The 15,365-nt window shown below is 37.4% G+C and overlaps 1 protein-coding gene across 2 annotated transcripts; it reads left to right on the plus strand.

The window, feature by feature from the left end:
- The first annotated feature begins 10,056 nt into the window (after positions 1–10,056).
- Positions 10,057–14,084, plus strand: LOC110874749. 2 transcript variants are annotated; one of them, XM_022123207.2, is made up of 7 exons: positions 10,057–10,456; positions 11,714–11,763; positions 11,874–11,919; positions 12,039–12,116; positions 13,426–13,518; positions 13,607–13,686; positions 13,791–14,084. In XM_022123207.2, exons 1-7 carry the CDS (start codon positions 10,079–10,081, stop codon positions 13,894–13,896), a joined length of 831 nt encoding a protein of 276 aa, XP_021978899.1. In that variant the 5' UTR covers positions 10,057–10,078; the 3' UTR covers positions 13,897–14,084. The 2 variants fall into 2 exon arrangements, with proteins under 2 accessions (XP_021978899.1, XP_021978900.1); XM_022123208.2 differs by lacking the exon at positions 12,039–12,116.
- Positions 14,085–15,365: the final 1,281 nt, after the last annotated feature.

Raw genomic sequence — 15,365 nt, forward strand, 5'->3', positions numbered from 1 at the left:
ACTTGATAGTTCCGCTTATAAGATCACTGATATTTCGCTTGTTTGTCAAACAAGTGGTTCCGCTTATATGAACATTTTTAGTTTCGCTCATTTGAACCATATTGTTTCGCTTATACAGACACTTGCTACTTTCGCTTATACAGACATTTCTAGTTTCGCTTATCAGTCATACCCTGTTTCGCTTATTTGTCACATTTTTCAAAATCTCAAAAATTTTTCTAAGTGTTGGTTGATTTTGCAGGTACATTCACGATGGATAATATTTTCTTAAACCCGTTCAACGACATGTACGCGTTTGCTGGAAATTCTGGAAACGATGATACATCGTCAAGCAATGTGAACGAGATTCCGCCAAATGCAAAGAAGAAGATTACGGAAGCTTGGGAATCGGAAAGTGCTTTTGGAACGTTCAATAAACCACCAAAGCTAATGGCTATCGAGGAGTACAGTCGGTGGTCTAAAAAGTTTGAAGATTGGTTGATGGCGTTTGCGTTTGCCAGCTGGAAAAGTCTGAAAAATGGGTATATACATGGAGACAAAAGTGGAGAAACTTTATCATCGGCTGAAGAGATCGAATCATTTGTAGCCGAACAAAAATGTGTGGCTTTGTTGTTCCAATCTGTCCGAGAAGACATTATTTCCTTAATTGATTATTCAAACGCAAAAGATCTGTGGAACAAACTTCGAGCAAAATGTTTAGGAAGTGAGGAAATTGTGAAAAACAAACAAAAACTTCTTAGAAAAGAATTTGATCTTTTTGGATGTCTAAAGAATGAGTCGGTTTGTAAAATGATAGAAAGATTTGGTCATCTAAAGCTGGAATTAGCACGACATGATATTACATATCCTGAGGATGAGCTTATCGACAAATTGTTCGATTCGTTGCCGGACGAGATGGATTGGAGATACTATGCGCTGATGTTGAAGAATACCATCAAGGCACCAGAAAAGTTGACGTTAGATTTGTTGATTGAAAAACTCGAGAGTCACGAGTTAGAGCTGAAGAAGACATTCAAAGTCAATCACTCATCTTATCAACAGAATTTGGATCTATACTATCCGAAAAGCATGATGCCGAAAGCTACTTCTCCCAAAACTGCGTTTTCTGCTGAAAATGTGTCGACAGCAAGCAAAGAAAGTCAAAACAGTCAAAGTGGTGGAAGTCACAATGGTTATCACGGTGGATCTTCATCATATGCAAGTCATTCTGATGCAAAGAATCGTTTTCAATGCAATATCGCAATAGATTTGAAGAATGCACAGAATTTTGACGAGGAGTCGGCTAAGCAACAAATGGTCTTCTTGGCGTCGGTGTTGGAATCATATGAAGGGTTAGTAGCTGGAAAGATCGGCAATACCAACCTGACGAAGGAAGATTATGATCAGATAGATCCCGAAGAAATGGAGCTAATCGATATTCGTTGGGCTATGGCAAGTGCTGTTCGTCGAGCACAACGCTTCATGGAAATTACCGGCAGAAAGACAATCGGTGGTCCATCTACCAAGCTGGGGTTCGATAAGTCCAAGGTGACATGCTTCAAGTGTAAGCAGAAAGGTCACTTCAAACGAGAATGTAGAAACACTTATGCGAATGAGTCGGAGAATCCTTTCAAAGATGATTACTACAAGAAGGTGATTTATCACCAGAATAAATCTGAGCCGCCTAGATTGAAGCAGGCTGAAGATAACAGAGACAAATCTAGGGCTCTTGCGGTGATCTACGATGATGAGGGGTATGATTGGAGCAAAGAAGTGCTACCAGAGGAAGATGCGGTTGGTTACGCGTTCATGGCGAAAAATGAACCTATTCCATGGAAAGACAACCGCACTGAAGAGCAGAAGTATAGCTACAGAAAAATGATTGCTGAAAATAGAATAATTAGAATTTCTGGTATCTACCTAGAAGCGAGGAGAGCGAGAAGATGGGATCCGGACAGGGAGTGTTATCTTGATTAGTATGGAAATATTGCGATCGATGACAAAACGCTTGATCTGGAAGCCATCATCAAAGAGTTAAAAGAAGAGGATGAGTATTGGCAAAACAAATGGTGGGGGACTCCAACCGAGAAAATGAAAAAAGAAGAGAAAGAGAAAGAAGAGAAAGAGAAAAAGGAGAAAGAAGAGATCGAGAAAGCAAAGAAGATTGATACTGGAATTATCGATACAACGCAGGAGTTGACTGCAGAGAACCTGGGAAAAATGGCTGACAAAGTGCTGGCTGCTAAAGCACTTGAGGTAGACTCTAACTCCGTGTCTGAGCCAAAAGGCCAGGTCAGCCCAAACTCGCCAACGAATGCGTCAGGTAAAAAGATTGAAGGAAATGTTGATTGCAAAAATTGCAACAAAGAGTGCAAATTTTGTAATACTGTCACGTATCTCAACGGTGAGAAAATTAAAGATCTGACAGCAAAGGTCAGAAGCGTTGAGAATCAAATTCTTGGTCGTGACAAAACAGTTAAAGCTTCAACTGAACGGATTAAAGAATTAACTGCTCAAATTGAAACTGATAAAATTGAACATGAAAAAGTTAAAAATGAAAATGAAAGGTTAATTCTTGAAAACTGTCAGATTTCTGAAAAATTTGAAAAACTCAAAAGCACAGTGAAAGATAGTGATGATCAAAATGGTAAAACTTTTAAAGAAAACGAACATCTAAAAGCAGTGCTGAGAGTAAAAGAAGAATCAATCAACAAACAACTGGATGAAATCGCTAAATTGAAACTTAAAGTTCAAGAGGTTGTAATCGAAAACGAGCGAATCCAGTTGAAGCTTAACAGCTATAGCTCCGCAAGCTTTGTTTTGCAACACATAGTTCCAAAACCCATCGGTAAAAACAAAGCTGGCGAAGACGTGTATTCTGATGGAACCGGGGTGGGTTTTCACAAAGTTCCATCGCCGATTTTACATAATTACACGAAAAAGGAATCTGGGTTGGTTGAACTTGAGGAAGGAAGTGAAGTGAAACTTCCTGAGAACATTGATGTCACGTTCACATCTTCCAATGACGATAGTGTCCAAAATGATATTGTGAAAGATGTTGTTGCAAATGTGTTTAAAACGGATAGTGACACTACTGAGGAAGATGGGTGTTTCTTAGACAAATACATTCCGAAACAAAAGTCCAAGAACAACTTAAGTGAAGAATCAAATCTTGTCATGTACAAGATGTTGGGTTCGGATAAGTTGTTTTCGGATTCAGAGTTTCCGATCGAGAATGTAAACATGAACAAATTGAAAAATGTTTTCAAACTGGTCGAAGTTGAATTGTTAGAAGTGAACAACTTGAGTCAAACGAAGAGAAAAATGAGTTTTGAAAAACAAAAAGTTTACAACAAGAAATCTGTTAATCCACCACGTGTGTATAATAACAACATAAACAATTGGTCGGGTGGTTATCAGGGGAGTAAATCGTATCAGAAAAGAAATGTTCCAAACAAGAGGTTTGTCGAGAAGAAAAAGTTTGTGAATAGTTCGAGTTCACTTGCTGATGAAGAAAAAGAAACTTTTTCAAAATCAAACAAAGAGTTCTTTGAGAAAAGAGCCTCTCAGTCTCAGTCTGAAGGCACAAGTCGAGTGGCTGATACTCGAACTTGCTTTAGATGTAATCAAGTTGGTCACATTGCACGAAAGTGTACCAATGTGAAGCCTAAGACTGAAACTGTGAAGATTCAACAGAAGAAAATTGATGTGAAGGGTAAAATACCAATCGTTGTTGAGAAAAAGAGTGTGAAAAATGAACCCGTAAAGAAGTTGGTAACTCAAAACGACAAATTTTACAAAAGGGTTGCATTATCTCAACAAGTTTGGAAACCAAAAGTTGAGAAGAAAATTTCAACTTCTGAGGTGAAAAAGACTGAAGAATCAATTACGGTTGATTATGATGCAAATTTTCCACCTCTTAAGGCTGAAAATTTCAAAATTCAAATTGCGAGAGTCAAGGTTACACCTAAGGCTGATGAGGCCTGGGTGGACTCGATGTTTGACTAAACAGGTTGAATTGCCGGAGCTTCCTGAATCGCGAAGCAGGAATCGGCATCTTTCTTGAAGTTGTTTAAGTCAAAGTTTGTTATGTGCAGGATGTTCCAAAACTTGTATCCAGATGGATTATGGATAGTGGAGCATCAAGACATATGACAGGGAAGACCGCATTGCTGTATGATATGAGAAATATCAATGGTGGTTACGTAGGTTTTGCTGGTAATCAAGGAGGAAAGATTATAGGTGAAGGAACGTTATCCAACAGAATCGTAACATTTGAGAGAGTCAACTACATCGCTGAGCTGGAGAATAATCTGCTGAGTATCTCCCAGATCTATGACAGGATGTATACTACTCATTTCACTGACAAAGAATGTTTGATCTTGAAACCGGGATTTGTGATACTGAGGAATGGATAATCATGAGGGCACCAAGAGTCAATGATCTGTACGTGTTGGACATGAGTGTAGCTACTACAACCACGGGTTAGGCTCATTGTTTTGTGTTCAGGGCAACGGAAAAAGAATCAAGATTGTGGCACCGGAAAATGGGACATATTCACCTAAGGAAGATGAATCACTTGGTGCATAACGATTTGGTCACATGAGTTCATGTCAAAGGTTTTCATCTGGAAGGGGAGTGCATTAGTTGTGTTAAAGGCAAACAAAAGAAAAAGTCACACCCTACAAAGCAAGTCAATTCAGTTTCGAGACCTCTGGAAAGACTTCACATGGATTTGTTTGGTCTGGTGAATGTCAAGAGTATTACAGGAGATTATTACTGTTTGGTCGTAACTGAAGATTTTTCCAGATTTTCGTCGGTTTCATTCTTGAAAAAGAAAGACGAAACGTTTGACAGTTTAATGGCGTTGTTTAAAAGAATTGAGAATCTGTACCAGAGGCCTATCAGTAGAATTAGAAGTGATAATGGTACTGAATTCAAAAACAGTAAGATGGAAGAATTTTGTGATGAAAGAGGTATACTGCATGAGTTTAGTGCTCCGTACACTCCGCAACAGAATGGAGTCGCAGAACGCAAAAATCGAACACTAATCGAGACAGCTAGAACTATGCTCGCAGATTCAAAGTTACCGATAAATTTTTGGGCTGAAGCTGTTTCTGCCGCATGCTATACGCTCAACAGGGTTCTTACTGTCTAGAAGTTCAACAAGACATGCTTGAGCTAATCAATAATCGCAAACCGAATTTGGAGTATCTAGAACCGTTCGGGTCACCTTGTACAGTTATAGAGTCTAATGGAAAGTTTGGTTCGAAGTGCATTGAGGGAATATTTGTTGGTTATGCCAATCCATTGCGACGTGTCTTCGTTCCAAGTGAGAAGCGGATTATTGAAGCAGCAAATGTTGAATGTCAAGGTTACACTATGCTGCCACAGAATCCTGGTGATTCATGGCATTATCATTATGACAAACTTTGGGATTCGTATGATATGAGAGAAGAATCAGAGGAAGAAGAAGATTTCTTTGATGAGCTGGATATTTTGCGAGAGTATGAGTCGCAGTTAAGGTTCCCAACGGAGTTTTCTAGAAGACCTCGGGAAACTTCAAATGACGATGAAGCAGGTCCTAGTTATGCTGGTGAACATGATGATGAAGTTGCTTCTGGTAATCAGTCGGATGTGAATGATAATCAAGAAGCTGATAACATGCCAGTATTTGATCATGGTGTTTCAGATTCTGAGGGGGAGCAGATCCAGATATCAAGTCAAACAAACCAAGTTGGTGAACAAGATGCAGATAAGAATGTTACTAATCTGGAGGGAAATGTAGATGTTCCAAGCGAAGTGATGCCAAGGACTCTTTCTTATCATCCAGAGGAGTTGATTATAGGAGAATTGCAAGCAGGCGTTCGCACGAGACGTCAAATTGACCAGGGCCTTACATGTTTTTATTCTACAGTAGCACCTTTACAAACTGAATTTTCATTAAGTTGTTTTATCTCGCAGATCGAACCGAGAACTTACAAAGAGGCGCTTACTGAAGACTCTTGGGTTATTGCAATGCAAGAAGAGTTAAGTCAGTTTGAAAAGTTGGGAGTGTGGAAGTTAGTGGATTTACCGGATGGTCAAAGGAAAATCAATACAAAATGGGTATTTAAGTGTAAGAGAGACGACAGAGGAGTTGTTGTAAGGAACAAAGCTCGACTCGTTGTTCAGGGTTTTAGTCAACAGGAGGGGATTGATTTTACAGAAGTCTATGCTCCTGTGGCACGACTAGAGGCAATCAGAATTTCCTAGCATTTGCGTCTTGGAAGAACTTCAAAGTATATCAGTTGGATGTAAAGTCAGCGTTTCTTTATAGGAAGGTCAAAGAGGAGGTTTATGTCGGTCAGCCGCCGGGCTTTACTAACCCAATCCACAAAAACAAGGTCTACCTATTGACAAAGCGCTGTATGGTTTACACCAGGCCCCGAGAGCCTGGTACGAGACTTTATCTCAACACCTACTCACTAACAAGTTCACACGTGGAAAAGTGGATGCCACTCTCTTCACTAAAGTCGTTGATGGTCATCTTCTGATAGTTCAGATTTATGTGGACGATATAATTTTTGGGTCAACGAATGAGAAACCGTGCAAAGATTTTGAACAGGTGATGAAGCAGAAATTCGAAATGTCATCAATGGGGGAGATGAAATTCTTTCTGGGTCTACAAGTTGAACAACTACCTGAGGAATTTTCATTCATCAAACGAAGTACGTTCGTGATATTCTAGAGAAATTTGGGATGTCAAGTTCTACTCCAGCTGCTACCCCACTTGCGACAAATCATGGGATTCACCCAGATCTCACCGGAGACAGGGCTGATGAAACATTCTACCGTTCCATGATAGGTTCTTTGATGTATTTAACTGCTTCACGTCCTGATATCATGTACCCAACGTGCCTCGCAGCAAGATATCAATCTAACCCGAGAGCTTCGCACATGATCATTGTCAAAAGGATATTACGCTACTTGAAAGGAACACCCACATTGGGGTTGTGGTATCCTAGAAAAGGCGATTTTACACTCGAAGGGTATTCCGATTCGGATTTCGGATGCTGCAAAGTTAATGCTAAATCAACAACTACAGGATGCCAGTTCTTTGGACCTAGATTGGTTACCTGGCAGTGTAAGAAACAAACGTCTGTAGCGCTATCTACATGTGAAGCGGAGTACGTTTTTGCTAGCAGTTGATGCTCTCAGATCCTGTGGATACAGCAACAGATGCGCGACTATGGTTTGCAGTTTCTTAACACACCTCTGTTTGTTGATAATGAGGCCGCGATAAATATAACAAAGAATCCAGTACATCACGCTAAAACTAAACATATAGAAATTCGTCATCACTTTATTCGCGATTGTTTCGAGAAAAAGTTGATACGATTTGAGAAAATCCACACTGACGAACAGAAAGCTGATTTGAATACCAAAGCTTTTGATAAAAATCGGTTTCAATATTTGTTAAAGCTTAATGGTATGAAATTGCTTTCGGTGTCGGATGGAATTGTGAGCGTTGATGAAAGTACTGTTGCGGATGAAGACGAGAAACAATCTGCAATGGTTTGTCGATTTTTTTACGTGTTTTGGTATTTAGGGGGAGTATAGTTAGTTGTAAATAGATATATTTTCAGAAAACACAAAAACAGTAAAAAAAGCAAAAATACAAAAACGTGATAAAATTGAAAAAGAGCTTGTGTATATAGGGAAAATGATAGTACATCGGCTAGACAATTACAGTATGCTAAAGATTTGTAAAGACTAAATGAGTTAAACAATCTCACTGATGATGTGTCGATAGGTTTTTGCACATTTAGTAGATTTATTCGGGATGTAAACCTAAAATTTCAAACCTGCGAAATTCGTGGGGAACACTACTTGGATATATAGGTAACCCCTGAAATCTCGTTTGAAAGGTCTCGTATTCTGATATACTAGGTTTTTATACTCAATGATGTCTAGGGTATTATTCCGGGGCTTCTGCTGAACGGAAGTTCTGACCTAGTCCTTGGATAATACTTTCACCAAATGCTTGAAACACAGCATAAACCCTCAGCATGCAGATGAAACAATAAAATTGATAGTCGCTGCTGTTGTAGCTAAAAGATCCTCTAAAGGGGACATACTGAAAAGTCGAAGCTGATATCTCTCTGCGCATACGGAAGTATCGACCTGAGATCCCTCGGCCCTCGCATACCTAATTTATGTACAGATATCATTGTAGTATACTCACCTGTAAGACTGAATATTGGGATTCTGGATACGGGAGTATATTCAAGAGGTGGGACACATGAATGAGCTAAGTTCATAAAACATCTAAATCGTATCCTGAGTAGATTGAAATCTGTGTGAGAATTTAAGATGGATCAGTATATCGACAATCGAGGTGAATTGTTTAAGTCTGAGCATGTAATTAAGCTTAACGTTACTAGTAGTTTGTCTGATAAGCTGATATGATTCCCTGACACGCTCGCCAAAAATAAGTTTGTATATAGTTCAATTTCTTTATATTCTGCAATTTAAGTTTTCTGTATTTCATTTCTTAGTTTAGAACATTTTATAAAATCCAAAAAGATTTTATTTCTGCTTTATTTTTGACAAACCAAAGTGGAGAGTTGATTGTTGGATTTTAGAAGATTGAAGCAGATGCAGGAAAGTTTTGAGCTGAAGAATGAGGAGAGCTTACTTTGTTGGAGTTTGAAGATGTTTTCAAAGTTAAAACAAGATCATTAAATTGATGCTTGTTACATTGTTGTTAGAAAAAGTGAAAATGTTTTTACAAAATCAGTTTGATTCGTCAAATGATCAACCAAGGTCATTAAGTTGAACTTGGTAGATTAATTGGGTAATCAGGGTCGTTAATTTGGACCTGAATACTTGAGTGGATTGTTAAAGCTGATTAAGTTGGTGATTTATTGTTGAAAAGGTTAGATTTGTAATGTTATTGGTTGAGTCACAGGTGTTGGACTTCATTATTCCCATGGAAGTTAAATGTCAAAGCTTAAACCAGATATCTCAGATTCTAGCATATCGAGAGGGGGAGTCTGTGAAAGGGGGAGTCTGGATCAATAATCAAAGGGAAGATGGAAGTTAGAGTCAGGTAATGATCCTGAAGCCTGTGAAGAATGCTTATGATGAAAAGACAGAGAGTTGGAGAAAAGACCAAGACTAAAGACTTGGGAGCTGAAGACTACGTCAACATCCAAGGGGGAGTCTGTTGATGCATGAAATGTATGTTGACTTCGTCTGCATTAAGTCTTAGGTCAAGATAGGTCAACATAGGAGCTAGAAAGTAAAATTCATGTATTTTATGTTAGTTTCGCTTATGTGAACATGATTTGTAAAGGTTCCGCTTATTAGTCAGTAGGTAGTTTCGCTTCAAGGGAATTGAAGAGGTTCCGCTTATTTGTCAGGTCGTATAAGCGAAACCTCATAGGCTATATATAGGACATAGAAGCGAAACCAGGTAGTCTTTTGGTTGAACACTGAAGCGGAACCTGATCATTGTATTGGTGCTAGAACTCTGTCAAAACTGATTCAAATAGCTATAAAAGAGAAGGAATTGAAAAGGAAAAGCTGTGTTACTTCGCATATATTGATTCCGCCTTTATACGTGAAGATGAACTATCTCAACTGACTGTTTAGGGTCGGAACACGGTCCAACAATAAGGATTTGTTGGCAACTTGAAGTTGTTCCAAGAGATGAAGTAAGAAGACTTTAGTTGAGAGTTTTAACAAAAACATAAAACAAACCTAACTTTGGACCTCAAAATTGTGATGTACCATCTTTGTTTACCTCAGTAAATATGTGGTAACACTCTTAGAGGTTATCCAAAAGAGGGGAAGTAAGAAAACAAGAAGAAACAAGGAAGAAGTGAGTTGAAAGCCAACTTTTAGTTTGTTGTAGTCTGTAATATTACCCCCGATGTTAAATGTTTCAAACACACACTCACTCTCATACCAGGGAAAAAAAAAAAAAAAAAACGAAGACAAACAACACCCAAATGGCCAAATATGAAATGTTTTCAAAATCATCTTACGAACCTCTGGTTCCAAACCACTTCACAGAACCACTTTCAAATCATACAAAACCCTCCACCCACCAATGTCATCCCCTCCCCCACCCAACCCCACCACCGCCACCGCCACCGCCACCGCCGACTTCTTAAAATCAGTAGCCCGTCAACGCCCCCGCAAACACACCCACCCATCAATCTACCAAACCTTCTACAACCCCCCTTTTCCCCCACCACCCAATTCTTCAAGAGTTCTTTACCCTGTTGCATCTTCCGGAAGAGGCTTTATTCCCAACCATCAGCACCCCACTTCTGATCACAATTTGGTGCCCAATTCTGATGCTTTTCCACCCCGTCCTGCCTCCGCTTACCCCTACCACCCTTTCGCCTCCAATTCCGATGTTTCCGGTCACTTGGGTAATCCATCTCACGCGAAGACTGCTGCTGCTGCTTCTGCAAACCCTAAGGTTTTGATTGTTTGTGATGCATTTGCTTGATTGACTTTTATTGAATTTTGTTTGAAGTTGCATTTGTTTGATTGACTTGTTGATGCATTTTTATTGCACAGCATAATAAACATTATGGCGTGTATGATGAGTCCGTAAAACACTCCATACGAGCCTTTTTGGCCGTTTATATGCTCGTATGATTGGTGTGTGGTTAGTATGACAGCGGTGTTCATAAATGGGGCCATAATTGTAGATTAGAGTTGATTGAATATGCTCATCAGTTTGTGTAATGAGACTGAAAGCTTCCTTCTTGCTTTATCTTGGTAGATAAGACATTAATGAGCCACCTTATGTAGATATGGCAAGTTAATAAAGGAGTAGCTTTTTTCCATTACGAAAGGTTTGTGGCGTACGCAGCTTCATATAAAGAAATTTGTCGCACCTTAAAATTGATTTTTGTCACTTGAAGAACCATATAGCCAGTTAGATTGGATATAGTTAGGTTAGGTAACTATAGATTTATTTTGATTTTTTATGTACATGTTTCTGTTTCTCCTAGACCCACCGCCATAATCAGAGACTGCACATAAGTTTTGAGTGACAACACTCGAAACTTATTATTGTGACTTGAAGTCACATAATTACTCTAGATGCATATTCAACACCCCTTACAAAGCCAGGAGCTCAAGTTTCTTATGGGTGATAGAATTGTAGAACCCTTTAAGATTTTAGTTTAGTTCTAACTAAGCGATTGTTGATTCTTATTTCACTCCGGTGACGATTAATTCATGATTACATGATGAATTTTAAGTAGAGAACTGCGGAAACCGTATAGACACTTGTATCTGTTGCTTAAAATGTGATACATAGGATAATTTTTATATATCTCTCTCGCACTACATGTGATTGATTATCTTCCAATTCCATGCACTACGTACACGTGCTTATGTGTTTCTCCTAGTTTATCTTAAGTATGTTTTTTTTTTTAGTTTTTTTCTTTTTTCCCCGTGGTTAGTGAAGATAATTTAAGATAGATACAAATATAATCATATTTTCTGAACAACTTATACCACTTCTTTCATTCCTTAGTTGTGCTACTAGTTTTAAACTTTTGTGAATTTATTTAGTTATTGAGGAAAAAACAATTACTACATTAAAAGGTATAACATATCTTCTTTTCATCACATTTATCATTCTAGTATATATTATTCATATTTATGTTACATCTGCTTCTTTGTGTTTATTTTTAGTACATAATGTTTTTATCACCTGTAGGTTGTTGGTCCATCGTCAGTTGCTGCTGATAATAGCTTAAAAAATACAAGGTAAAATCATGCTATTTGCTTGTCAAATCTTATTTATTTTGTGTTCATAGTTCCAGTTCTCATTTTATATTCAGATGATAGTAATCTTTTATCTATTAATTTTATTGTAGGGATAAGAATGGAGACGATGCTTTCGTTGTTATTAGAGATAGAAAGGTGAAGTTACTTTCTTCTCCTTACGTGTTCTTGATCATACTATTTTTTTCTACCTATAAATGTATATGCTATTTTCTACTAATGCTGTTTTTTTTTTTTTTTTTCTCGGATTTTCGTAGGTTCAAGTTTCTGAGGGCACTTCTCTTTATGCCCAATGCCGTTCTTGGTTGAAGAATGGGCTTGTTTTGGAAAAACCAGTATGCTGCCTTGCATCATTCTCACTTCTATTATAAAATGCCATTTTCGTCCCTGAGGTTTGGCCAGTTTTGCGAATTTTGTCCAAAGATTTGTTTTTTCACATCTGGATCCAAAACGTTTGAAATCTGGCCATTTTCATCCGGCTCGTTAACTCCATCCATTTTTCTCCGCCAAGGCAGGGGTATTTTCGTCTATTTGTTAACTTAAAGGGCAATTTGGTCTTTTTCACTTTATGTACAAGCATTTAGCATAATGTACAAGTATTCAAAAAAAGATGAAAATACCCTTAAGTTAACAAAACAGACGAAAATACCCCTGCTTTAAAAATGGATGGAGTTAACGAGCCGGATGAAAATGGCAAGATTTCAAACCTTTTGGGTCCAGATGTGGAAAAACAAACCTTTGGACGAAAGGCGCAAAACTGGCCAAACCTCAGGGACGAAATGACATTTTATTCTAAATTAAAGCCATGAAAAAGAAACTGGCTGAAATCATTATTTTTGGTAATGGCTGAATATGCACATTGTTGAACCACTTTAGCAAGTCAATAGTGTTCCATAATAACATTTGCGTTTTTTTTTTCCACTTTTACCACCCCACCCACAATTTACGCATTTTTTTCACATGCTTGCCCTGTTAATAACACTTTTTCAAGCGTACATGCCATCATAATCTTTTGTTGCCGGTGTGTATTATAATTTTTGTGGTATTAATTTTAGTTTGCAAGATTTCTGTTATCATTATTAAAGGGTATTTCAAAATTTAAATAGTTGATATGTATTCTAACATTTTAATTTGACTTTGCGTGATAAAAATAGGGGTGTAATTAGCTGAGCCGCTAGTGAGCATATTGAAACCGGCTCGCTAAAATCTCGAATCGAGTTATGTCTAAACGAGCTCAGTCTCGGACTCGTGCCTAAATTATAGCTCATTTAATAAACGAGCTCAAGCTTGGGCTTCACATACCGAGCTTGATTAGCTAGGTTAGAAACCTGTGTATTACACGGGTTGAATAAAAGGAAAAATTAAATAGTTAGTAATGAAGATTAAGGAATTACAAACCGATATTTGAGATAATATATGATTTATTTATTTTAATTAACTTTTTTAAATTAAAAAATAGAATACTGACGGGTTAAATAAAAGAAGCGAGAAAAAGAATTTTGGGCTCACGGAATTGTGATACGTGGCGCAACCAGTTACTTAATTGAAATTGGAGCGAGTAGTAATTTAAATCTTTATTTAATGCATGTCATATATTTCTTGTTCATCATGAATTAATATTTAACCTGATGCCATCATTGACAGCCACAATATGTGGATCATGTGAAGTCTCTTCCAAAGCCACTGCCTGCATCCATGGTAGAACCGAGAAATGACGACGACATGGAAACAGAGGAGGTATGTTTGTATATATGTATGTATGTACTTGTACCATGTTTTTTCAGTATCACTAAGAAATGACCAATTTGCGCTTATTTTGTTACAGAAAACCGAAGATGTCGAACACTTGTCTGCTAAGGAGCTGCTGCAACAGCATGTTAAGCATGCAAAAAAGGTCCGGGCAAGGTATATATACGCTCATTCCTTTGTAAACCGAGCTTGTAACTATTTGCAACTCGTTGACTCTCAAAAAATAAACACGCATAGTGCTATATATTGCTTTTTTGTAGATTAAGAAATCAAAGGCTGCAAAGAATCGAGAGGTACAAAGACCGTCTCGCCCTACTATTGCCCCCGGTTGTGGACCAACAGCCAAAAACCGACCCAACTTCTTAAACCGGGCGGTATCAATATGTCAATGGTTTACTAAACTATGCAACAATCAATAGGAATGATCTGATTTTCTGAGATTTTGCTTTTTGTGATCATTAATTATGGCAGCTTTCATTTCCTCATGAATGCCATTGGAATTTATTGGTCTCCTTTGCTGTGGAAGTTTAATCTTTGGTGTGATCATTAAATTATTCCATATATAAATAACCAAACTTTTTGTGCATATCCACTTGTAACATGTGCTTTAAGAGTTTTTCAAAAAAAAAACTTCATTTTTTAACTTTAACCCAAAGGTTTTAATCTTTTGTAATTTTAACCCTATATAATTTATTTTTTTAACTTTAACCCAAACTTTTCATTACTTTTAACTCAAAGGTTTTTACCTTTCGTAATTTTAACCCTACATAATTTGTTTTTTTAACTTTAACCCAAAACTTTTCATTATTTGCAATTTAACTTCACAACTTTTGTCACTTATACTTTTCATCTTTGGCAAATTTTCGTTTTATGTATAGTTCTTAATTTTTCGAGTTAATACGACGCAACGTACAAGTGTGGTTCAACTTTTTTATGTTTTGTTTCAAATTTTGCAAGTTAATACGACGCAACGTACATGTGTGGTTCAAAGTTTTTACCTCTATATTTTCATGTTTAACAGGTTTGTCGCAACACGTAGACCCTAGGTCGAGTCAGTGTTGGTGGTCGATAACGATTGTGTGACATTAGTACTATTTGACACCGTTTTACGTCCGCCGCAACGCGGCGTGTGCTTTGGGGGTTTTCTAAAGAAAAAATCGTTATGCATATGGTTGTCGTAACCTTGGCTTTGGGGTTTAAAAAAATGATTTTTTTTACTTTTTACCCAAAAGTATTTCATAAATTACTTTTAACCCAAAACTATTTGTTTTTTTTACTTTTAACCCAAAACTTTTTATCTTTTGCAATCTATCCTCACAACTTTTTTTACTTTCAACTTTGGTCCTTTACAGTTTTCATTTTCCGCAAATTTTTCGCTTTATGCTTGGTTCTGAATTTTGTGATTTAAAACATCGCAACGTGCGTCTTTGGTTTAACTTTTTTACGTTTCGTTCTAAATTTTGCGAGTTAACATGACGCAACGTGCGTGTGTGAGTGAACGTTTTTACATCGTCTATTTTTCCCCGTTTGACAGGTTTAACATAACGTATGGATCCTAGATCGACTTAGTTATAACTAAAGAATCCCCGCCGCATTGCGGCGGGTCTCAATTCTAGTTAAGATAAAATACGATAACTGAGATAAAACATAATTACTAAATGAAATATAAAAAATATTAAATATTATTTATTACTATTCTGCTAATAAACGAATACAAATTTGGACACATGTAATCGCTATATTTTATCTCACCAATTTGTTCCTACCGGCCTCTAAATAATGAAATGTTTTATAAAGTAGAAAAGAGTAATTTAATAATAATTTAATAGTATTAA

The sequence above is a fragment of the Helianthus annuus genome, chromosome 1 (assembly GCF_002127325.2).
Source record: "Helianthus annuus cultivar XRQ/B chromosome 1, HanXRQr2.0-SUNRISE, whole genome shotgun sequence".
Lineage (NCBI taxonomy): Eukaryota > Viridiplantae > Streptophyta > Magnoliopsida > Asterales > Asteraceae > Helianthus > Helianthus annuus.